We start from the raw sequence: 26,330 nt of genomic DNA, 5'->3' as shown, positions 1-26,330 counted from the left end.
AGACAATACCACCTACCTTCGTGTCATTGATAAATTAGGATTTGTAGCTTTCTAACCCATCTTTTAAAACTTTATTAAGTAAGGTGAATAGTTCAGGCCCTAACACAAATCCATGCTCTTCACCACGAGTCACCTGCCACTTAGAATACCTAACTGGAACTCAACTCCATCCCCTGCCCCCAACTTAAATAACTATGAGAAACAAATGAATGGTCCTAGCTAACTGTGCAGTGAAATACTGAGGGAGTGCTGGAACATTAGGGGGCTCCCATCAAATGAAGTACTGACCAGAGGTCCCACCTTTCTGTTTAAGTATAGACAAAAAGCTGGAGTAACAAACAATCTGCTGGAGGAACTCAGCAGATCGAGCAGCATCTGTGGGGGAAAGGAACTGTTGACATTCTGGGTTGAAACATTCAGGACTGAGAGTGGAGAGGGAAGACAGCTAGAGTTGAGGAGAGGGAGAGGGGCGAGATGGACCAGTAGGTGATAGGTGAACTGAGAAGGGGCGAAGGATGACAGGCAGATGGAGCCAAGTAGGGGAGGGAGAGGGATGGAGTTGGGAGACAGAGGCAGGTGGATGATAAGCAAAGACAGGCAATAAAAAAAAAAGCAGATGGAGCCAGCTGAGGGGATGGGAGGGTGAAGGTGGAGACAGCTAAGAGGGAAATAAGCAGGAACACAAAGGCTACCAGTGCTGGAGTCTGATAAGTAAGGAAAGTGATAATAGGGACCATTAGGGGAATTAAACGGTGGAGGGGGAGATCCAGTAGGTAAAATATCTGGATGGTAGGTGGATGAAACCAAGAGGGGAGGAGACAAAAGGGACCAGAGGTGGATCGGAAGATGAGGGGGGAGGGGTGAGGGTGGAAACACAGGAGGCAAGGGTTATCTGAAAGTGGAAACTTTAATGTTCTTACCATTGGGTTTTAGACTACCCAGGCAAAATGTGAGGTATTGTTGGATGAAACCTGTACTGGATAGGTTGCTACTCTATAAGAATGAATGGCCTTGTATTTTATATTTTCTTTACCCTATAAACGGGGCAGTTATTGGTGCCTTTTTGAGAAGACTTTTCTTGTACAAAAATCGCTTCTGCAGTCACACCTTGACATTGCTCATCCACATCACACCTCAAAGCAGACCACTGCTGAGGATTATTTGGCAGTGACGGTTATACATGCAGATACTACATTCTTAGGCAAAACATTAAACCAAGAGCCTTCCCATCTTTTCAGACCATCGAAAAAGAGCAGGAAAATTCCCCTTGGTTACCTAGACAATTTTTATCCCTCAGCCAATTCTTCATTTTGTATGCAAATTGGTTGCTCTGTTCCAAGGTTTTGAATAATGCAAAATAAATCCAAGCTCCCTTTGAACTATCCACGTACCTCACTGTATTCAACATCTCGTTCATCCTCATTAATGATCATCATATAGGGTCTTCGAGGCAAACCAGGTGCTTTCAATCCAAGGATAAACAATAGAAACGTACAGATATATCGCACCATCCACAGACCAAAGTGTACCTGGGAAACAGAAACAATGTCAGGCGCTAATCACCATACAATAACAGAAGCTGAAACAGACGCTGATGCAGGAACGTTTGTTGGGCTTTTACAGAATGCTTGCATATATCCTTTGCCCTTCTGTGGAGGTATTATAGTATACCATATCATTTAGCTATATAGCTCAAAAACAAGCTCCAGGAACCAAATGCATTGGATAATGCTTCTATCAAATGACTAACACGACACAAGCACTTACATGCAGGGCTCATCTTCTTATTTCATCAAAGAACTCAACATGCATGTTGTCTTGGTTGCACTCCAGCAAAACCCCAGCAAGACCAGATTAAAGACCCAAGGAACTTTGGTATGTCATTCCTTCATGAGCTTCATCACCTGATGGTACAAACCCATCTGTCACTGGCTAACTGTCCTCAATGAAAAAATGGACATCAATATTGGTCATCTTTCCCTCCAGGAATTACTGAGATATGACCACAGAAGGATCATGATGGGGGAATTAAACACTGCAGGGTTTAACATATTTTCAAAGGATACAGAAAAAAGGGGAAGTGGATAAGTCATACTTATAGGGAAAAGACAATGGTAGTAGAAAGTGGAGCTAAGGAAAAACAAACCAGAAATAATATAGATCCAGACGAATGATAATAAAGGATCAATCACAGAGCATGGATGTACTTTACAGACCAACTAACAGTGGAAGAGGAGTGAAGAAAGAAATTTGCACACAAATTAGGTGAACCACATTAAGCAAGAGAAGTAAGACAATTGTGGCCATAATATTATATAGCTTAAGAGGATAGAAAACACATTAAAAAGGTGAAAAATAGATTAATGAAAGAGAAAGGCTGATTTTGAAGGGCTGAGAATAAATCTTAGAAAAAAATAAAATGTCCAACAATATTGGCAATTTAGAATAACAATGAGAAACATTTAAAATTGTGTTCAGAGGGCAGGAAAAAATTATAAAAGAAAATACACTCAGACAACATGGATAAACAAAGACCCAAGGAAACAAATGTGGGCAAAGAAAACAAGATGCATTAAGTAGACAGCGGAGGGATCCATAAGAGAGAAGTTGAAGGAATTAGGGGGTTGTAGCGGTTGCTACCGCGAAATAAAACAAGACGCTAGTCGGAGGATTGTCGAACAAGAACTGGTTTATTTTCCCGCCTTGCGCGGGCCCTTTAAGGGAGACTGTTCCCGCCCAATCCAACCAGCAATGACATAAGTACTATGTCATTAAGACTTTCCCGCGCGCGGGTTCTCCCCGTCGCTCGGGAAAGACGAGGCCCGCCGCCATCTTGGGCCTCGTCGCTCCGACGCCGCTCGACCCGACTGCCAAGCCGGTTCGACCGACTAAACGGTGAGTCGCCACACAACCCCCCCCAGAACCGGCGATACAGTCCCCAAGGTCCGCGGGCTGTGCCAGCTGCCGCTTAGGGGGCCGGCCTCTGCGTCACGGCATTGCAACCTCGACAGGTTGCTGCAGATCCAAATGGGCTGGTTTGAGGCGGTCCGCCGTGAAAATCTGCTCCCTGCCTCCAATGTCCAAAATAAAGGTGGATCCATTATTCCTTATGACTCGGAACGGTCCCTCATATGGTCGTTGCAACGGCGCCCGAGGTGTGCCCCTGCGAACAAAAACAAACTTACAGTCCCATAGATCCTTGGGCTGGCCGGATGGGGCTTGACCGTGCCGTGAGGTGGGAATCGGGGCCAAGTTGCCAAGCTTCTCGCGCAGTCTTTGTAGGACTGCTGGGGGTTGTTCCCCTTGGTCCCAAAGGGCAGGTATGAAATCCCCAGGGACAACTAGGGGCGCCCCGTACACAAGCTCAGCTGACGAAGTGCGGAGGTCTTCCTTGGGGGCAGTGCATATGCCGAGCAGGACCCAAGGCAGCTCGTCAACCCAGTTAGGACCTTTCAGGCGGGCCATCAAGGCTGATTTCAGATGGCAGTGAAAACGTTCCACCAACCCGTTTGATTGAGGATGGTAGGCCGTGGTGGTGTGCAGCTGCGTCCCTAGCAGGTTCGCTAATGCAGTCCAGAGACTGGAAGTGAATTGGGTGCCTCTGTCTGAAGTGATGTGGGCCGGAACACCAAAACGTGACACCCAAGTTGCGAGCAGCGCCCGGGCGCAGGAATCAGTTGTGATGTCAGTCAGGGGGGTTGCCTCAGGCCACCTCGTGAACCGGTCCACGATGGTAAGGAGGTACCGGGCTCCTCTTGAAACTGGCAGAGGGCCCACGAGGTCGACGTGTATGTGGTCGAACCTCCTACGGGTAGGCTCGAACTGCTGTGGCGGGACCTTGGTGTGTCGCTGGATTTTTGACGTCTGGCAGTGCGGACAAGTCCGGGCCCACTCACTGACCTGTTTGCGCAGGCCATGCCAGACACACTTGCTGGCGACCAGTCGGACAGTAGATCTGATGGACGGGTGCGCCAACCCATGTACCGAGTCAAAAACGCGTCTCCGCCAGGCTGCAGGGACTAGAGGGCGGGGCTGACCAGTCGCAACGTCGCAAAGTAGGGTCCGCCGACCTGGACCAACCAAGAAATCTCGGAGCTGCAGGCCCGAGACTGCGGTTCTGTAGCTGGGCAGTTCGTCGTCAGCCTGCTGTGCGTCAGCCAGGGCCGTGTAGTTGACACCCGAGGATAGGTTGTTGTTGGTCGGTCTGGAAAGTGCCATCAGCAACGACATTATCCTTTCCGGAGACATGTTGGATGTCAGTTGTGAATTCGGAAATGTAGGATAAATGTCTCTGCTGCCGAGCTGACCAGGGATCGGAGACTTTGGAGAAGGCAAAGGTTTAAGGCTTATGATCGGTGAAAGCGGTGAAAGGCCTGCCTTCTAGAAAGTATCGGAAATGCCGGACCGCCAGATACAGTGCTAGAAGTTCCCGATCAAAAGCGCTGTACTTCAGTTCGGGCGGTCTAAGGTGCTTGCTGAAAAATGCCAAGGGTTGCCAGCGGCCTTCGTGTAGCTGTTCCAGTACCCCACCCACCGCGGTGTTGGACGCGTCTACCGTGAGGGCAGTTGGGACGTCAGTCCTAGGGTGTACCAGCATCGTGGCGTCTGCCAGGGCATCTTTGGCCTTAATGAAAGCAGCCGCAGCCTCGTCAGTCCAGGTGATGTCCTTGCCCTTACCAGCCAGCAGAGAGAACAGAGGGCGCATGATACGGGCTGCTGCAGGGATGAACCGATGGTAAAAGTTGACCATCCCAAGGAATTCCTGTAGGCCTTTGACTGTGTCGGGGCGGGCAAAATGGCGGATAGCGTCCACCTTGGCGGGTAAGGGTGTTGCCCCGTCGCTGGTGATTTTGTGGCCGAGGAAATCGATAGAGTCAAGTCCGAATTGGCACTTGGACGGGTTGATCCTGAGGCCGAAATCGCAGAGGCGGGAATACAGCTGGCGGAGGTGGGAAAGGTGTTCCTGGCGGTTACGGCTGGCGATCAGTATGTCGTCTAAGTAAATGAACACGAAGTCCAGGTCTCGGCCTACCACGTCCATCAGCCGCTGGAAGGTCTGCGCGGCGTTCTTAAGGCCGAACGGCATCCGAAAGAATTCGAACAGGCCGAATAGGGTGATAATCGCAGTCTTGGGGACGTCATCTGGATGGACCGGGATTTGGTGGTATCCCTGAATGAGGTCCACTTTGGAAAAGATGCGGGCCCCGTGTAAGTTCGCTGCGAAGTCCTGGGTGTGAGGGATGGGATAGCGGTCCAGGGTGGTGGCGTCATTCAGCCTGTGGTAGTCGCCGCAGGGCCTCCACCCTCTGGTGGCTTTGGGGACCATGTGCAGGGGGGAGGCCCAGGGGCTGTCTGACCTGCGAACAATCCCCAGCTCCTCCATGTGGTGGAACTCTTCCTTTGCCAGGCGGAGCTTGTCTGGAGGTAATCGTCGTGCTCGGGCATGAAGGGGTGGCCCTGTATTAATGATGTGGTGTCATACCCCGTGTTTGGGCCTAGAATTCGTAAACGAAGGTGCCAAAATTGATGGGAATTCAGCTAGGAGCTTGGCGAAATCGTCACCAGAAAGGGAAATGGAGTCCAGGCGCGGGGCTGGTGTGCTGATTTCTCCCAGGGGATAGGTCTGGAAGGTGCTAGAGTGGACTAACTGCTTCCCTCGCAAGTCGACTGACAGGTTGTGGGCCCGAAGGAAATCGGCTCCTAGGAGTGGTCGGGCGACGGTGGCAAGTGTAAAGGTCCAGGTAAAACGGCTGCTGCCGAATTGTAATTGAAGTGTACGGGTGCCGAAAGACCGTATCGTTGTACCGTTGGCGGCATTGAGTAGAGGACCGGGTGGCCTGTTACGAGTGTCGCAGCCGGTCGGGGGCAAAATACTGACCTCCGCTCCAGTATCAACGAGGAAACACCGTCCAGATTTCTTGTCCTGAACGAATAGGAGGCTCTGTCGGCGGCCAGCCGCCGTAGCCATCAGCGGCAGCTGGCCCTGGCGTTTCCCTGAAATTTGCAGGGTGGGCGGCATCGACGGGCCTCCGCACCCCACCTCTGATGGTAGAAGCACAGCTGGTCACCCGTGTCGTCGTTTGCGCTCCTGGGGTGTGGTTGCTCGGTTGCTGGGGCCGGGCGAGGCAGGCGTTGGGCTTGCGGCCTGGTGATTTGACTGACGGACGAACCGCTCTCGCGCTTGGCCCTCCACAGGACATCTGCCCGGGCGACCACCTCACGGGGGTTGCTGAAGTCGGCATCAGCTAACAACAGGTGGATGTCATCGGGGAGCTGTTCGAGGAAGGCCTGTTCGAACATCAGGCATGGCTTGTGTCCCTCGGCCAATGCCAGCATCTCATTCATTAGGGCGGATGGGGATCTGTCCCCCAGGCTGTCCAGATGAAGCAGGCGGGCGGCACGCTCACGACGGGAGAGGCCGAAGGTCCAAATCAAAAGGTCTTTGAAAGCCGGGTACTTATCTTCCTCCGGAGGCGACTGGATGGAGTCTCCAACCTGGGCAGCTGTCTCTTGGTCCAGAGAGCTAACCACATGGTAGTACTTCGTGGAGTCGGAGGTGATCTGCCGAAGATGGAATTGTGCTTCGGCCTGGTCAAACCAGACGCTGGGCCGAAGTGTCCAAAAGGTGGGCAGCTCGAGGGCCACTGCGTTGGCTGCTGCGCTGTCGGCCATTGCGCGGGTCCAAAATCCGTTTGGACCGTCGGGGTCACCAATGTAGCGGTTGCTACCGCGAAATAAAACAAGACGCTAGTCGGAGGATTGTCGAACAAGAACTAGTTTATTTTCCCGCCTTGCGCGGGCCCTTTAAGGGAGACCGTTCCCGCCCAATCCAACCAGCAATGACGTAAGTACTACGTCATCAAGACTTTCGCGCGCGGGTTCTCCCCGTCGCTCGGGAAAGACGAGGCCCACCGCCATCTTGGGCCTCGTCGCTCCGACGCCGCTCGACCCGACTGCCGAGCCGGTTCGACCGACTAAACGGTGAGTCGCCACAGGGTCCAAGTAAATGAGAGGAACCATGAAATTAAAATTAACAAGCAACATAAAACAAAATAGTAAAATATTTTAAAGGCAAATCAATACCAAATAAAAAAGTTGGGAATGGGAACTGAAGCTTAAACAGGACAATGTTATAAGTAACGAAAACAGAAAATGTTGAGGACAACAATCTAAAATGTTGACTGCTTCACTCTCCACAGAAGATGCCCAACCTGCTGACTATCTCCACACAAGATGCCTGACTTGCTGACTATTTCCAGCATTGTTGTGTTTTTATTTCACATTTCCAACATCTGCAGTTTCCTGATTTTAGAAGACCATCAATAATGACAGAAATACAAAATCATTATTTTACTTCAGGATTTGCCGGAGTTAGAATCAATGGACATGACATTAGATAATGAAATGAGTATCGAAATAAGAGTGCTGAAGCTGAAATCGGACAGGGCCTTTGATGATTATAAAGAAACCAAGACAGAATTCAAGCAGGGAATTAGAAGAGGCCATGAAACATCTTTGGCAAGTAGGATTAAAGAGAATCTTAAGGCATTTTATACACATGCAATAAGATATCTTTACCGGTCACATGTATATTGAAACACATAGTGAAATGCATCTTTTGTGTAGTGTGTTCTGGGGGTAGCCCGCAAGTGTCGTCACGCTTCCGGCGCCAACACAGCGTGCCCACAACTTCCTAACCCGTATGTGTTTGGAATGTGGGAGGAAACCGGAGCACCCGGAGGAAACCCACAGAGACACGGGGAGAACGTACAAACTCCTTACAGACAGTGACAGGAATTGAACCCATGTTGCCAGGGAAAGGGTAGGACCACTCAAGGATAAAGGAGGCAATTTATGCTGGAGTCAGAGGATGTGGGCAAGGCACTAAATGAGTACTTTGCATATACTAATACACTAGGACATTTTAAGATCAAGAAGGAGGTGGTATTGGTTTATTGGTATTGGTTTTTTATTGTCATGTACCGAGGTACAGTGAAAAACTTGTCTTGCGTACCGATCGTACAGGTCAATTCATTACACAGTGCAGTTACATTAAGTTAGTACGGAGTGCATTGAGGTAGTACAGGTAAAAACAATAACAGTACAGAGTAAAGTGTCACAGCTACAGAGAAAGTGCAGTGCAATAAGGTGCAAGGTCACAAGGTAGATCGTGAGGTCATAGCCCATCTCATCCTATAAGGGAACCATTCAATCTTGGTGGTGGATCTCTTGAAGAGTACTGAGGTGGATAAGTCCCCAAGGCCTGATGGGGTCTATTCCAGGTTATTGAGAGGCAGGAGAGGAAATTGCTGGGGCCTTTTACAAGATCTTTATATCCCCTCCAGCCACAAACGAGGTTCCAGAGGACTGGAGAATAGCCAATGTCGTTCCTTTGTTTAAGAAGGGAAATAGGAATAACTTAGGGAATTATAGGCCAGTGAGCCTCACATCAGTGATAGGGAAGCTATTGGAGAGGATTTTAGGGATAGGATTTACTCACATCTGGAAAAACCATGGGCTAATTATGGACAGTCAGCATGGCTTTGTGAGGCGTAGGTCACACCTTACAAACTTGATTGAGTTTTTTTTGAGGCGGTGACAAAGATGATTGGTGAGGGTAGGGCAGTGGACATTGTCTACATAAACTTTAGCAAAGCATTTGACAAGGTCCCTCATGGTAGGCTCATGGCCTCCCCTCCATGCACTCTGTCTATACTTCTCACTGCCTCTGTAAAGCAGCCAACACCTTATTGTCTAACTACATTGCATTTTCTCTGTAACTGTTAGTTTATTCTGCATCTGTTATTGTTTTCCCTTGTGCTACTTCAATGCATTGTGTAATGAAATGATCTGTGTGGATGGCATGCAAAACAATGTTTTTCACCGTAATTCAGTACATGTGACAATAATAAACCAATTTACCAAAAGATTAAAATGTACATGATCCATGGTGACTTTGCAGTTTGGATGCAGAATTTTCTTGCCTGCAGAAGACTGAATGTAGTGGTAGGTGTTATTCTGGCTGGAAATCTGTGACTAGCAATGTTCCACAGGGATCGGACCTCTCGCTGTTTGCAATATATATCAATGACTTGGATGAAAATGTAGATGGGTTGGTTGCATGGTAGTGAAGTGGTTAGTGTAACGCTATTACAGCGCTAGTGACCCAGGTTCAATTCTGCCACTGTCTGCAAGGAGTTTGTACGTTCTCCCCGTGTCTGTGTGGGTTTCCTTGGGGTGCTCCGGTTTCCTCCCACATTCCAAAGACATACAAGGTTAGGAGCTGTGGGCATGCTACGTTGGTGCCGGAAGCATGGCGACACTTGCAGGCTGCCCCAGTAACACTCTACACAAAAGATGCATTTCACTGTGTTTCGATGTACATGTGACTAATAAATAAATATCTATCTAATAAGTTTGCAGACGACACAAAGATTGGTGGTTGCAGTGCTTACAGTGTCAAAGGGCACAGCAGAATATATAGTACATCAGCTACCAATGTGGGTGGAGAAATGGCAGATGGAATTTATAGAACAGGCCCCTTAGCCCATGATGTTGTGCTGAACTAATTAGGCTATTGACACCTAATCCCTTCTATCTGCACATGGTCCATATCCCTCTTCCCTGCATTTTAACGGCCTATCTAAGAGCCTCTTAAATGCTTCTATCGTATCTGCCTCCACTACCACCCCGGCAGAGCATTCCAGGCACCCACCACCCCCTGTGTAATGTTTAATTCAGGCAAGTATGCAATGTTGCACTTTGGGAGGCAAAATGTAAGGGGAAAGTATACAGTAAATGGACCTTTAACAGCATTGATCTTGGGGTCCAAGTCCACAGCTCACTGAAAGTGGAAAAACAAGTAGATAGGGTGGTAAAGGCAGCACATGGTATGTTTGCCCTCATTGGTCAGGGGATTGAGTATAAGAATCAGGAAGTCATGTTGCAGTTATATAAAACTTTGGTTAGGCCGTGCTTGGAATATTGTGTGCAATTCTGGTCACCCCATTACAGGAAGGACGTTAAGGGTTTGGCATGAGCAACAACGACAGGTTGGACAAACTTGGGTTGTTTTCTCTGAAGTGTCGGAGGCTGAGGAGAGACCTGATAGAAGTTTTTAAAATTATAAAGAGTCAGATGGGTTAGACAACCAGAATCTAGAGGGCATAGGTTTAAGGTGAGAGGGAGAACACTCAAAGGAGATGTGTAGGGAAAGTTTCTTTTTATTTTTTTTAAATACACAGAGAGTGGTAGGTGCCTGGAACACGTTGCTAGGGGTAGTGGTGGAAGCAGATACAATAGTGGTGTTTAAGAGGCTTTTAGATAGGCTCATGAATATGTAGGGAATGGAGGGATATAGATCATATACAGGCAGAAGGAATTAGTTTAATTTGGCATCATGTTGGACACAGACATTGTGGGTCTAAGGACCTGTTGCTGTGCTGTATTGTTCTGTGTTCTAAAGCAAAGAAAAAAAGGATATTAAATAAACTAATCAAACTGGATCATCCATAAATTCATATATTTTAAAAGAATGCAAGGATGTACTACACATATTTAATAATTTGTTATAAAAAGCCATAGCATCAGCGAACTGAGGGATAGCTGCTGTGATACCCATACACAATGAGGATAAAAACGTGCCCAGTGAATTGTAGATGAGTCAGTCTAATATTCGTGATAGCAACAATAATGGAATCCCCTTTAAAAGGAGAGAAAAAAAATTCTGGAAATGAAAAAAAAATGGGGAAGATTAGGTAAGCACAAGGATTTCGCTAGAACCAATGAAAAATGGAAATATAAAGCTGAACTTGTTTTACAGTGCATGCATATGAATATATAGAAAATAAGTGAACCAGAGGCACAGATTGCCACATGGAAATATGATGCGGTGGCAATAAGAAAAAAAAAATGACTTAGAAAGGAGCAGGACTGGGTATTAAATATTGTTCAGGAAGGATAAGGAAAGGAATGAAGAGGGGCAGCAATGTTGCTTAAAGAGAATATTAGTGCTTGAGAGAAAGGAAAGCACGGAGGGGTCAAAGACAGAACCTGCTTGGTTAGAACTAAGAAACAGTAAAGGGAAAATTAGACTGCTGGGTATATTCTACAGGTCACCAACTAATGAAATTGGTTTATTATTGTCACATGTACCAAGGTACTGTGAAAAGCTCATCTTGCCTACCGTTCATACAGATCAATTCATTACACAGTGCATTGAGGTAGTACAACAAAACAGTAACAGAATGCAGAATAAAATGTAACGGCCACAGAGAAAGAGCAGTGCAGGCAGACAATAAGGTGTAAGGTCATAACAAGGTAGATTGTGAGGTCAAGAGTCCATTTTATCGTACTAGGGAACCATTCAATAGTCCTATAACAACAGTATAGAGGCTGTCCTTGAGCTTGGTGGTACGTGCTTTCAGGCTTTTGTATCTTCTGCCCAATGGGAGGGGGGAGAAGAGAGAATGTCTATGGTGGGTGGGGTCTTTGATTACGCTGGCAGCTTTACTGAAGTAGTGAGAAGTGTAGACAGAGTCCATGGAGAGGTGATGTGCTGGGAGAGATACAGAGGAGCAAACATGCAGGGGGATTGCAGAGAAGTGAACAAAATGGAGGATAGGTATAATAGGGGACTTTGATTATACTAACCTTAATGTAAACTGGGATAATAATAATGTTACGGGCAGAGAGGGTGAAGAGTTTCTAAAATGTGTCCATTGAAGAAAGAAGCACAAAATAAAAACAGAAAATGCTGAAAATACTCAGCAGGTCAGGCTGCATCTATAGAAACAGAAACTGTTAATGTTTCATCAGAAGATGCATCGTTGGATCTGGGTATTGCAATCAAGGTGGTTTAACATGGACATCCAGAATGCTTTTGATAAAATGTTGCATGGCAGGCTTACTGTCAAAGATGAAGTATGTAGCATAAAAAGGACCACTGATAGCATGGATAAGAAGTTGGCCATATAACAGACAGAGGCTTGCAGCAAATGGTTGCTTTATGGACTCCAGGTAGTTAAATAGTATAATTTCCCATGTATTAATTTTGGATCCCTTGCATTTTTTATCTATGTTAATGACCTAGATTTTTGGTACAAGACACAATTTCTATTTTTGCAGATGGCATAAAACTTATCAGGATTGTGAACAGTGAAAAGGCCATTGATAAGTTATAGTGGAATATAAAGAGGTTGGTGGAATCGGCAAACATGGAGAATTGCAAGATGATGCAGTTTGGTAGGAACAATGAGAAGAGGCAATATAGAATTAAGGATACTGTTCACAATTGGTAGAGCAGGTTGAGGATGCAGTTAATAAGGCATACACAATTCTGGGCCTTATCCAGAGTCTAAAAGCAGGGAAGCCATGCCAAATTTTTTATGAAATACTGGTCCAAAATGCTTTGTCCAACCTCAACGGAAGTATCGTCCTCGATTCTGATCACCTCATCATCGGATTCAAGGGCATTAGAGGGTCCAGATTTACCAGAATGGTTACATGATAGATTAGGGAGACTGTGATTATTTTCTTTAGAGAAGGATGAGGGGAGATTTGATAACGGTATCAAATGATGAAAGGCCTTGGCAAAGTGGATAGTAGGGAGATCAAATTACAGGGTGGGGTGGATGTTCAATACCAAAAAGAACTCCAACAGATAAGGACATCAATGAGTGCAGGCAAACACTAGCAGTGGATGAGGTCCTGTGCTGCTTGGGCTATGTCAATGAGTTAGCAGCCAGGCCTTCCAGTGGAAGACTTACCCCAGATCATGTTGGGAGTAAAAGAGTGGTTCAGAGTGCAGCAGACCAGTGATTTCAGGGTAGTGGAGTGGGAAATCTGCACCATTAATGTGACATTGTTTCACACTCCTTGTCTTCCTCTCCATAAATGCTTTCTACCCCATTGCATATTTCCAATACAGAACTTTGTTTTTCATTTCAGATACACTGTATTTTAATTTTCAATTATTGATATCACCCTTCTCTTCATCAGCTTTCTGCTCGTCTATTTTCTCCAGATTTTTAGTTCAATCATCCACTCCTTTGCCTTGCAACATTAGGGGAAGACTGTCACTTTCTTATAAGCTATATTTCAAAGAGGAGTCAATATGAACAAGTTGCCCTCAAAACAGAGATGAAACCACTTTCTGCAGCTATTTCTTTTACAAAAGGGAATGCTCCTGCCTGGTCCAAGAGAACTGCAAGGAGGAACACTGTATGGCAAAGAAAACATAGGTTAGCCTAGAGTGGAGTGGAATCTCTGGAGGAAGAGCTCAAGACATTGCAATAGGTTCACTGTGTCACAGAGATACATTAATTATAGGAAGGATGTGGAAGCGTTGGAAAGGGTGCAGAGCAGATTTACTAGGATGCTGCCTGGTTGGTTTAGAAAGCATTATGAGGAGAGACTAAGGGAGCTAGGGCTTTACTCTTTGGAGAGAAGGGAGGATGAGAGGAGACATGATAGAGGTATACAAAAAATTAAGAGGAATAGATATAGTAGACAGCCAGCGCCTCTTTCCCAGGGCATCAATGCTCAATACAAGAGGGCATGGCTTTAAAGTAATGGGTGGGAAGTTCAAGGGAGATATCGGAGGGAGGTTTTTTTACCCAGAGAGTGGTTGGGGCATGGAATGCGCTGCCCGGGGCAGTGGTGAAGGCAGGCACATTGGTCAAGTTCAAGAGATTGCTAGATAAGCATATGGAGGAATTTAAAATAGAGGGATATGTGGTAGGAAGGGGTTAGATAGTCTTAGGTGAGGTTTAAAGGTCAGCACAACATTGTGGGCCGAAGGACCTGTATTGTGCTGTACTGTTCTACGATTTTGATTCTATGATAAAAAAAATCATGCAACTTGCAGAAATAATATTGGACAGCAGCCAAGTCAAGAAAACATTCATAAGTGAGGCACAGTCTGCCATGCCCTTGACTACATGAGATTTGATCTGTAGCCATTTAGAACAGAAATAAAATTACCTGTTTAAAAATGTTCAATCTCAGAAAAATTACCAATTGGAACTGAATATGGCAAAACTCTGACAATCTGCTATCAAATTTTTCAGAAATTGTGGTAGTTCTGTGTCTGGGTCACTGAGATCTTGTTTCCTGTGTTCCCTTAAATCTCACTAGGGCCTCATTCACTGCAAACTTTAACCCACCAGGTTCCCAGGATTATTGATTATCCAACCATGTAACATCTTATTAAAAAAGTGAATCCATAGTATGTTGGGATATTAACAATAACACCCAATAGTCCTGAAAATCTACCAGTCCCGCACCACCAAAGTCGCAAGCCAGCTGAATTAGCAAAATTTTAAACTGTAGAATCATTCATCCTACATATAAGCAGAGGGGTTTCAGGGGAATATAGTTAGTCAAAGTGAATAGATATTCAGATAGAATGTGAATAGAATTGAGATGAGAAATTTCTTCATTCAGAGGCTGGAAAACCTGTGGAACTCTCTACCACAGAAAGCTGCTGAAGCCAAGTCACATAATATGTAGAAGGAGGAGGGACCTGTGGCATGGCAAGAGAGTATAAATCTGATACTACAATAGAGAATCAGGCATGATCATATTGAATGCCAGAGCTGATGTAATAGCTCACTCCTGCTCCCATTTTCTTTATTTCTACTTTTGGATATAGAGGGAATCAATGAAAGTGCAGTTAGTGCAGGAAAATGGCAGTAAGGCAGATTGTCCATTATTTTACTGAATGGCAGAGCAGGGTCCGGAGGCTGAATTGCCTATTCCTACCTTTACGTTCTTGTCCTCTTTTTCCCAGCTCTTCACTCCTCTGCTCTTTCAGCATCTCTTTTTTAAATACATATTCCATTTCCCAAATAAATTAAAATAAGTAACAATAACTTAACAATATTTGAAAGCTGTAAGTTGAGACAACAGTGACTCAGCAATGCTGTTTGGATGCCACAATAATAAAATTGCATCAGAGTTGTTGGAACAGGTATAAAAATGCTGAATCATTACTGATGCAAATGTGTCATGAACTTTTGCTTGTGTTCTGAGAGTTTGCTTAAGAAAGCAAAAGCATACCATCAGACAAATCCGGAGATGAATTTTTAATTGGTAATTGGTTTATTGTCACATGTACTGAGATGCAGTGGTAAGCTTTGTTTTGCATTCCATCCAGGTCATTCCAAACACAAGTACACTAAAGTAGTACAAAAGGAAAAGCACAGGATGCACATTATGCAATAGTACATTGGACAGGAAGGGCCTTGGAAGCAGCAGTAAACAAACCTTTGACTGTAATGATATTAAAGAATTGTTTGACTGATTAAAAACCATTTTTTGTAAAAGGTGGACAATAAAATCTACTTCTAATTAGTGCTTAATTCAGGTATCTGATTACTTTGGAACTTGGAAAACCATTATTCTGAGCCCCCCCCCAAAAATTGTCTTTAGCCCTTCATTGATATTCATTTACTTCTTACTCTTTCATACAATCATCCAGAGACAAAGGGACAAGAAGACGAGAAAAAGAAGTAGGAATAGGCCCCTATTGTCTGCTCCTACATCCAATAGGATCATAGCTGATCTTTTACCCCAGCACATTTTCCTGCACTAACTCCATGTCTCTTGATGTGCTTAACTTCTTAAAAATTTATTTGAACTCAGTCTTAAATTTTACTCAGTGGTTAACCCTGCCTAGCTCTCATAAATAGAGTATTACAAGAGTGGAACAGGCCCCTCGGCCCACAATGTCTATGCCGAGCATGATGTCAAATTAAACCAAATCCTTCTGCCTGTACACGATCCATGTCTTGGGTAGTGAATGCCACCCTCCAGCTGTAAACATTTCTCCTCATCTCAGCCCTAAATGGCCAACCCCAAAGGGTGTAGCGGTTAGCGTAACACTTTACAGTGCTAGCGACTCGGGTTCAATTCCAGCCACTGCCTGTAAGCAGTTTGTACGTTCTCCTTGTGCCTGCATGGGTTTCCTCCAGGTGCTCCGGTTTCCTCCCACATTCCAAAGACGTACAGGTTAGGAAGTTGTGGGAATGCTATGTTGGCGCCGGAAGTTGTGGGCTGCCCCCAGAACACTCTACGCAAAAGATGCATTTCACTGTGTGTTTCGATGTACACGTGACTAATAAAGATATCTTATCAAGACACCAAGGGGAAATGTCGACTCCACATTTAGCCCTCAAGGCTCTTGTTTGTTTCAATCTTCCACAAGGATACAGGATGGCAGTGGCAAATTTTAGCTTTTTTTTTCCCCAAAAATAAAAACTTTTGCTTTATGGTCTACAAACAAGTTGGAACCTCCAGCTACAAAAGGAAATTCTGGGTCTTCTGTACGCCAGGCATTCTACTCCTCATCCCCCATTAGTGTTGCCCTCATTAAATATTCCCACATATCCCTAACCTTGCTTCATATCACCCAATTCTGATGGCTGGTCTTCATGGTCCTTCACTGACATGGTCAACAAGTGGAACGTTAACAAGGCATGAGCAACAAACAATCTGCTGGAGGAACTGAGCGTGTCAGGCAGCATATGTGGAGGGAGATGGACAGTCAACATTTCGTGTCGAGGTCCTTCACCTGGAGATGAAGGGTGTTGACACAAAATGTTGACTGACCATTTTCCTCCACAGAGGCTGCCTGACCCACTGAGTTCCTCCAGCAGATTGTTTTTTGCTCTGGATTCCAGCATCTGCAGTCTGTTGTGCCTCTGTTAACAAAGCATGGTCTGATACAAAAGAAATCCCCAAGCTAAAACAATTAACCCATTAGATGCCGTCGGACCCAATAAATAGCCAAATTACAGGTATGTTAGCAATTAATCTTCTATGGATCTGTGAGGAACTTTGCCGAGGTCAAATCTAAACACTTAATTCACTTTTACCTTCATATTACGTGATATTGCCAGAACCTACCTTCTGGTCAGTATTGCCCAGTGACCACCACCACAGAGGACTTTTCCACGACACAAATGCCAGATTCTCCGCTGCAAATCCCAGGGCCCAGAAAAGTAGTAGAATGGTCCCATGACCACGTGTTCTGTCCCGCACCATCACCCTGTTGCGCTCCAGGTGTAGTAGTAAGATGGTACATGCCCATCCAACTAGAGATAGGCATGGATATAGAATCATGTATCCATAGACTGTCCCCAAGCCAAAGACCTGCCAAAGGATATATGTTCCAAACTGCAGCAGCAGGATTATTGTTAGGAACAACTGAAGAAGGAAGAGACGGGAACTAGGTACATATTTTGGCTCCATAGTAGTGCCATATATATTGTAACAAGCACACTGTAGTGCACCAAGGAGTAAGGCAATGCTCAAAAGAACTGTTGGAACAAGTGTGAAATAAAAACATGGGAATAATCCTTGTTGAATCCATACTTCTGACAGGGATGCATTGCCTTCACAGTACCCTTCAAGAACAACCATTGTTTCGAATGGTCAGCTGTGAAATAAAAGAACAAATTCAGAATGTAAATTATTATTGCAATAGCCAACAAAAACAGCTATGTATATAATACTAACTCAACCAGTATTCATCTGTGAGTAAACATACTTTACATGCTATTGTTACAATAACCAATTATTCCTCCACAACATGATTCATAACCCTGGGTGCAGGCTTGTGGCACGAGTCTAAAATCTAAAAGTGATGAAGTTCAAGAACATAAGAAATGGCTCAGTTGGCTCCTAAAATCCTGCTCCACTATTCAATAAGTTCATGGTTGAACTTTTACATTCTTTCCTGTCCAATTGCTTGTTCCCAAAACATATCCAGGACAGTCAGTGCCTTTAAATCCCATAAGCATCTCGCAAACTTTAACTTTATTAAAATTATTTAATATCATCACTCTTTAGACCTTTGGTCCCTCCCACAGTACATTGCGCAAGTTATAATATACTTGTTTAACATTTCTGCCATTTCCTTACCATCATACCCCACTGTCATTTCTCCCGTCTTCAGGACCATGGTTAATTTCATACACCTCATTTTTTTTGCATTTCTGTAAAAGCTCTCAGAGTGTATTTCTTGCCAGTTTACTCTATTTTCTCCCTGTTCATCCTTTGGTTGGTCAATTTTGATGATTTTTAAAACTGCTTCAAACCGCAGCTTTGCTGTTTTTTTTTAAAATCAACATTGTAAATCTCTTAATTTATTACTATCCTTAACATCTTCAGTTTTTTTAAAAAACTTTTTCATGCTAGCATTTATTATCTGTCCATAATTACCACTGAGGTAGAGGTAGTCTAAGTCAGTCACACCAATGAGCCTGGAGTCAATGTTAGGCCAGACCTGATGAGAACACAAAATTTCCTTTCCCGTTCAACATTAGTGAACCAGATGAGTTTTCAGGATAATCGATTACATTATTGAGACTAGGTTTCTCCCCCCTGGTAAACCAGGTGTAATTAATTGCTTGAACTTAAATTTCCCAGCTGCCCCTGTGGGATTCAAACTCATGCAACTGTATCTGGAATAAACCAACCACAGGTCATTCCCCAGGTTACGGCAGGGAACCTGTGAACAGATCGCAAGTCAGAAATGCAGCTGTGAACCGAGTTTCCCCCACAGCAGAAGATGCCTGCAGTCTTCCGGTACCTCAACCGTGGCTAATGAAGATATAAAAATCTCTGCCAGGGCCTCAGCAATTTCTTCCCTTGCTTCCCACAACGTCCTACATTCCAGATACTCTTCAAGGGATTCACTTGATCCCAGCTTACTATACCTGACATGTGCTCCTTTCTCCTGACCAGAGCCCCTATATCCCTCATCAGCCAGGGTTCCTGTGGAATTTGTTGCCACAGGCGGCTGTGGAGGCAAAATCATTGGGTGTATTTAAGGCAGAGATTGATAGGTATCTGAGTAGCCTGGGCATCAAAGGTTATGGTGAGAAGGCAGGGGAGTGGGGCAAAATGGGAGAAATGGATCAGCTCATGATAGAATGGTGGAGCAGACTCGATGGGCTGAATCGCTGACTTCTGCTCCTTTGTCTTATGGTCTATGGTTTCCTTATCCTGCCAGCCTTGCCCTTCATTCTAACAGGAACGTGTTGGCCCTCAACTCTTCCTACCTCACGTTTAAAAGCATGCCACTTGCCAGACACCCCTTTATCTGCTAACAGCATCTCCCAATCAACCCTTGCCTACTGGTTCTACAGTTTTAAAAAATGGACATGCATTGAGGGAGTAATGTTCATAAGAAAAGCCATCCAAGTGTGCATAATGAGTCAGCGATCAACATTAATGTAAGCACATCGGACGTGCTATTATCAATTAGGTTCAAGGGCACAACCGAAACGCTGGAAAAATGGGGGGCAGTGATAAGCAGCAACAGAAAGATTAGGAGGGCCACAGACTGGAGATCTGAAACACACAAGGCAGGGCCGGGCAAACAAGAAATCTTAATCTGGGTTACCAGACAGCATTAGTGTACAGTGACAAATGTACAAACTGGAAAGTCAGGCCACCAATCATAAGGCTCCCCAATGTCATTCTGATATTTGGCTCCATGACGTTGCACATTTGATCATTATACATGTGGCGCTTTGAAGTTATGTAAGGTCTCATACTTAATACGGTGCTGTCAGTGTCACGATCAGCTGAGCCAAACAACTCTCCACACTCACCGAACCGAATGCAAATAGGCATGCACCGAACCGAATGCAGTCGCTTCAGGCTTGAACTCAGTCTCTTTGATTTCAGAAATGCAGAGGCGAACAACACTTCAAACAAAATGAGGGTAGTAATAACAGCTCAGCGTCTCCTTTCACCCCGTGCTCCCAGCTCTCCTACCTCCAACGCACAGGCTTCGCTCACCTTTATGTTTTCTCAGAAAACTTGGAGGGGGTAAACGCCGAAAAAAATGCCACCCCAATTCGGTACTCGGTGACCGACACACTCAGTAACGCAGCTCCTCAGCCAGCCGCCACTTTGCCATCAATGCACTGCTCAGTCGCGGTCTCGGAGTCCAGTCGCCCGACGAATTGTACGGCGGCTCAAAGTCTCCAGTTGTACATAGGCTATCTCAACCTTTGCTGCATCCAAGGACTCTGTTGTATCATCACGTTTCTGGAGTGCCACTGAAATAAGCTTCCGACCTGCAACACGACATTTTAACACAAATCAATGTTATATAGCGCCGCCAAATTGCCTAGGGCGTTCAAATCTGTCCAACCAGCGAAATGTTCTTGTTGCCACATATTTATCACAGAGTCACAGAACACAGAAACAGAGAAAGACTTGGAGGATAGTGAGATCAAGCAGGGATTTGCTAATGTCAAAATGGTGTTGGGTCTCTTGAAGAACAATAGGGTAGATAAGTTCCCAGGGCCTGATGGGCTCTATCCCACGTTATTGAAAGGGGTAAGAAAGGAGACTGCTGGGGCATTGACAGAGATCTTTGCATCCTCTTTAACCACAGGTAAGGTCCCAGAGGACTGGAGAATAGCCAGCATTGACCTCTGTTTAAGAAGGTCAATAGGTTTGGTTTGGTTTATTATTGTCACTTGTACCAAGGTACAGTGAAAAACTTGTCTTGCATACTGATCGTACAGGTCAATTCATTACACAGTGCAGTCACATTGAGTTAGTACAGAGTGCATTGATGTAGTACAGGTAAAAACAATAACAGTACAGAGTAAAGTGTCACAGCTACAGAGAAAGTGAAGTGCAATAAGGTGCAAGGTCACAACAAGGTAGATCGTGAGGTCAGAGTCCATCTCATCGTGTAAGGGAACCGTTCAATAGGGACAAACCACAAAATTAAAAGCTGATGAGCTTTGTAACAGTGGTAGGGAAATTATTGGAAAAGACTCTTAGGGATAGGATTGACTCGCATCTGAAAAAACACAAAGACTTGATTAGGTATAGTCATCATGGCTTTGTGGAAGGTCATGTCTTACAAACGATGGAGTTTTTTGATGAAGATGATTGATGAACTATAGAACCATAGAACAATACAGCACAATACAGGCCCTTCAGCCCACCATGTTGTGCCACCCTTCAAACCACACCTAGGACTATCTAATCCCTTCCTCCCACATATCCCTCTAATTTAAATTCCTCCATATGCTTATCTAACAATCTCTTGAACTTGTCCAATGTATCAGCCTCCACCACCACCCCAGGCAGCGCATTCCATGCACCAACCACTCTCTTGGTGAAAAACCTCCCTTTGACATCTCCCTTTAACTTCCCACCCATTACTTTAAAGCCATGTAGCCATGTCCTCGTTTTGACCATTGGTGCCCTGGGAAAAGAGACGCTGACTGTCCACTCTAACTGTTCCTCTCAATATCTTGTATACCTCTATCATGTCTCCCCTCATCCTCCTCCTCTCCAATGAGAACAACCCTAGCTCCTTTAGTCTCTCCTCATAATCCATAATCTCTAATCCAGGCAGCATCCCGGTAAGTCTCCTCTGCACCCTTTCCAACGCCTCCACATCCTTCCTATAATGAGGCGACCAGAACTGGACACAGTACTCTAAGTGTGGCCTAACCAGAGTTTTGTAAAGCTGCATCATCACTTCTCGGCTCTTAAACTCGATCCCCCTATTTATGAAAACTAACATCCCATAAGCTTTCTTAACTGCCCTATCTACCTGTGAGGCGACTTTCAGTGATCTGTGGATATGAACCCCCAGATCCCTCTGCTCCTCCACACCACCCAGAATCCTGCCATTTACCTTGTATTCTGCCTTGGAGTTTGTCCTTCCAAAGTGTACCACCTCACACTTCTCTGGATTGAACTCCATCTGCCACTTCTCAGCCCAGCTCTGCATCCTATCAATATCCCTCTGCAAGCTTCGACAGCCCTCACACTATCCACAACACCACCGATCTTTGTGTCATCTGCAAACTTGCTAACCCAGCCTTCCACCCCCTCATCTAAGGCGTTAATAAATATCACAAAAAGTAGAGGTCCCAGAACCTATCCCTGTGGGACACGACTAGTCATGGCCCTCCAATCCGAATGCACTCCCTCCACCACAACCCTCTGCTTTCTACAGGCAAGCCAATTCTGAATCCACACAGCCAAGCCTCCCTGGATCCCTTGGCCTCTGATCTTCTGAAGAAGCCTACCATGCGGAACCTTGTCAAACGCCTTACTAAAGTCCATGTAGACCACATCCACTGCACTACCCTCATCAGTCTTCCTGGTTACCTCCTCAAAGAACCCTATCAGGCTTGTGAGGCAAGATCTTCCCTTCACAAAGCCATGCTGGCTGTCCCTAATCAGTCCATGATTCTCTAAATGCTCACAGATCTAATCTCTTAGAATCCTTTCTAACAGCTGACCCACCACAGACGTAAGGCTCACCGGCCTGTAATTCCCTGGACTATTCCTACTACCTTTCTTGAATAAGGGGACAACATTCGCCACCCTCCAATCCTCCGGTACCATCCCCGTGGACAACGAGGACTCAAAGATCCTAACCAATGGTTCAGCAATCTCCTCCCTCACCTCACGAAGCAGCCTGGGGAATATTCCGTCAGGCCCCGGGGACTTATCTGTCCTAATATTTTCTAACAGCTCCAACACATTCTCTCTCAATATCTACATACTCTAGAACATTACCCTCACCAACACTGTCCTCAGCATCATCAAGACCCCTCTCCTTGGTGAATACTGAAGAGAAGTATTCATTGAGAACCTCACCCACTTCCACAGCTTCCAGGCACATCCTCCCACCTTTGTTTTTAATCGGACCTACCTTTACTCTAGCCATCCTTCTGCTCTTCACATACAAGAAAAAAGACCTTGGTATTCTCCTTAACCCTACTCGCCAAAGCCTTTTCATGTCCCCTTCTCGCTCTCCTCAGCCCTTTCTTATGTTCCTTCTTTGCTACTCTATATTCCTCACGAACCCTGTCCAATCCTTGCTGCTTACACCTTATGTATGCTGCCTTCTTCTTCTTAACTAGTTATTCCACCTCTCTCATCACCCACAGTTCCTTCACCCTACCATTCTTTCTCTGTCTCACCGGGACAAATTTATCCCTAACATCCTGCAAAAGATCCCTGAACATCGACTACCTCTCCATAGTACATTTCCCTTCAAAAATGTCATCCCAATTTACACTCCCAAGTTCTCGCCTTATAGCCTCATAACTCACCTTTCGCCAATTAAATATCTTCCCGTCCTCTTTGCTCCTATCCCTGTCCATGACAATTCTAAAGGTTATGGAGCAATGGTCACTGTTCCCCAAATGCTCACCCACCGATAGATCTGTCACCTGTCGCAGTCAACGGATGTTGTCTACATGGACTTTAGTAAAGTTTTTGACAAGGTCCCTATGGTAGGCTATTCCAGAATATTAAATCACATGGGATCCATTGTGAGTTAAATTGGATATAAAATTGGCTTGGCCATAGAAGACAGAAGCTAGTGGTAGTGGGTGTTACTCTGACTAAAGTTCTGTGACCAGTGGTGTTCTGCAGGGATCGATGCTGGGTCCTCTGTTGTTTGTGATATAATAAATGATTTGGAAGAAAATGTCGAGAAACAAAGGACTGCAGATACTGGAATCTAGATGAAAAACACTCATGCTGGAGGAACTCAGCAGGCCAGGCAGCATCTGTGGAGAAAAGCAGGCGGTCAATGTTTGGGGTCAGGACCCTTCTTCGGGACTGAAGATAGGAAAAGGGGAAGACCAATATATAGGAGGGAAAAGCAGAACAGTGATAGATGGACAAAAGAGGGGAAGCGGGGTGGGCACAAGGTGGTGATAGGTGGATGCAGGTAAGAGATAGTGATAGGCAGGTGCGGGGGTGGATGGGAGAGCAGATCCACCGGGAGATGGTTCAAAGGTAAGGAGGGAAAAGGAGGGGTTAAAAAAAGAGAGGCCAGGAAAGGGAAGAAAAGAGGCATGGTTGGGCGGGGGGTGTTGTGGTGATTACTTAAAGTGGGAGAATTCAATGTTCATGCCATTAGGCTGAAAATGAGGTGCTTTTCCTCCAGTTTGTGCTTGGAATTCTCCCGGCAGTGGAGGAGGCCGAGGACTGACGTATCAGTGATAGTGTGGGAGGGGGTGTTGAAGTGACCGGCAACGGGGAGATGCAGGTTGCGGTTATGGACAGAGCACTGGTGTTCTGCAAAATGGTCACCCAGTCTTGCGTTTGGTCTCACCAATGTAGAGGAAGCCACACTTGGAGCACTGAATGCAGTAGATGATATTCAGGGAGGTGCAGGTAAATCTCTGTCACACCTGAAAGGACTGTTTGGGTCCCTGGATGGAGGTGGTATAGGGGCAGATGTTGCACCTACAGGGGCAATAGAAAGTTCCCAGAGTGGGCACGGGATGGATGGAGGGGGGAGGAGTGAACTAGGGAGTTGCAGAGGGAGCGGTCCCTGCGAAAGGCAGAAAGGGATGGGGAGGGGAAGATATGCTTGGTGGTGGGGTCCCATTGGAGATGGTGGAAGTGGCGGGGAATAATCTGTTGGATATGTAGGCTGGTAGGATGGAATGTGAGGACAAGGGGGACCCTGTCCCTGTTGGATCTGGGAGGGCTGGGGGTGAGAGCAGAGGTGCAAGAAATGGCAGAGATGTGGGTGCGAGCTCTCTCGACCACAACCCTTTCTTAACCAGAGACAGAACCAGTCCTCTTCCACTAACACTTTCCTCCACCTGGCTGAACTTGTCCTCACCCAAAACAACTTCACTTTCGATTTCTCTCACTTTCTACAGACCAAGGGCATAGCAATGGGCACTTGCATCGGATCCAGCTATGTCTGCCTCTTCATTGGCTACGTTGAACAGTCTCTGTTCCAAGCCTACTCCAGCCCCATTCCTCAACTCTTTCTCTGCTATATCGACGGCTGCAATGGTGCCACCTCTTGCACCCACGCGGAACTCGACAGTTTCATGAATTTTGCCAGAAATTTTCACCCTGCTCTCCAATTCACTTGGACTATCTCTGACACCTCTCACTCCTTCCTCGATCTTTCCATCTCCATCTCAGGAGATTCCTTATCCACCGACATCTTCTACAAACCCACTGATGCCCACAGCTACCTCGATTACAGCTCCTTCCACCCTGTCCCTTGCAAAGACGTGATCCCCTTTTCTCAACTTCTCCGCCACCGCTGCATCTGCTCCCATGATGAGGCTTTCCACTCCAAGACATCCGAGATGTCCAACTTCTTTACTAATCATGGCTTTCCCCCTACTGTGGTTAAGAGAGCTCACACCCACATCTCGGTGAGACCAAATGCAGACTAGGTGACCATTTCGCATAACCGCAATCTGCATCTCCCTGTTGCCAGTAACATCAACTCCCCCTCCCACACTATCACTGATATGTCAGTCCTCGGCCTGCTCCACTGCCAGGAGAATTCCAAGAGCAAACTGGAGGAACAGCACCTCATTTTCCATCTTGGAACCTTGCAGCCTAACAGCATGAACATTGAATTCTCGCACTTTAAGTAATCCCCACAATGCTCACCCTCCCAACCACGCCTCTTCTTTTCTTCCCTTTCCTAGCCTCTCTCTTTCTACCCCCCTTTTTTCCTCATTACCTTTGACCCATCCCCCAGTGGATCTACTCTCTCCTTCTCCCTTGCACCTGTCTCTTACCTGCATCTACCTATCACCACCTTGTGTCCATCCCACCTCCCCTCTTTTGTCCACCTATCACTGCTCTGCTTTTCCCTCCTATATATTGGGCTTCCCCTTTTCCTACCTTCAGTCCTGAAGAAGGGTCCTGACCCGAAACATTGACTGCCTGCTTTTCTCCATGGATCCTGCCTGGCCTGCTGAGTTCCTCCAGCAGCTTAATATAGAACATAGAACTCTACAGGCCATTACAGGCCCTTCGGCCCACAATGTTGTGCCGACATTTTATCCTGCTCTAAGATCTATCTGACCCTTCCCTCCCACATAGCACCCTATCTCGTTTTTACATCTAGATTCCAGCATCTGCAGTCCTCTAGTATCACAGGGTTTGACAGGTTGGACATAGAGAGGATGTTTCCCCAGCTGAGGAGTGTAGAACCATAGGAGTGTAGAGTGTATACCTACCGAATATCAAAAGGCCTGGATAGAGTGGACGTGGAGAGGATGCTTCCATCAGTGGGAGAGTCTAGCACCAGAAGGCACAGCCTCAGAATAGAAGGATGTCCCTTTAGAACTGAGCTGAGGAGGAATTTCTTCAGCCAGAAGGTGGCGAATCTATGGAATTCATTGGTATGGATGGCTATTGAGGCCAAGTCATTGGGTGTATTTAAAGCTTGATAGGTTCTTGATTAGTAAGGGCGTCAAAAGTTACAGGGAGAAGGCAGGAGAATGGGGTTGAGAGGGAAAAATCTTCAGTCCCGAAGAAGGGTCCTGACC

At 45.8% G+C, this 26,330-nt stretch overlaps 1 protein-coding gene across 4 annotated transcripts in view; it reads right to left on the bottom strand.

The window, feature by feature from the left end:
• The window catches only part of LOC127569523 (ATP-binding cassette sub-family B member 6-like), a 549,089-nt gene extending 529,019 nt beyond the window's left edge, over positions 1-20,070 (bottom strand). For 3 of the 4 annotated variants that reach the window (XR_007956208.1, XM_052014249.1, XM_052014269.1), the window contains exons 1-3: positions 19,813-20,070; positions 16,909-17,440; positions 1,392-1,529 (exon numbers count right to left, since the gene is read on the bottom strand). Coding sequence is in view for 3 of the 4 variants with exons in the window: in XM_052014249.1 (XP_051870209.1) it covers positions 1,392-1,529; positions 16,909-17,424 (654 nt within the window). In the remaining variant the exon portion in view is untranslated. Of the gene's footprint in view, positions 1-1,391; positions 1,530-16,908; positions 17,441-19,622; positions 19,782-19,812 lie in introns of those variants that run through there. The other variant, XM_052014261.1, reaches the window with a different exon arrangement.
• Between the last annotated feature and the right edge of the window lie 6,260 nt (positions 20,071-26,330).

Source organism: Pristis pectinata, chromosome 1 (genome assembly GCF_009764475.1).
Source record: "Pristis pectinata isolate sPriPec2 chromosome 1, sPriPec2.1.pri, whole genome shotgun sequence".
NCBI classification, from domain to species: domain Eukaryota; kingdom Metazoa; phylum Chordata; class Chondrichthyes; order Rhinopristiformes; family Pristidae; genus Pristis; species Pristis pectinata.
This window is presented reverse-complemented; position numbering and strand designations above follow the sequence as displayed.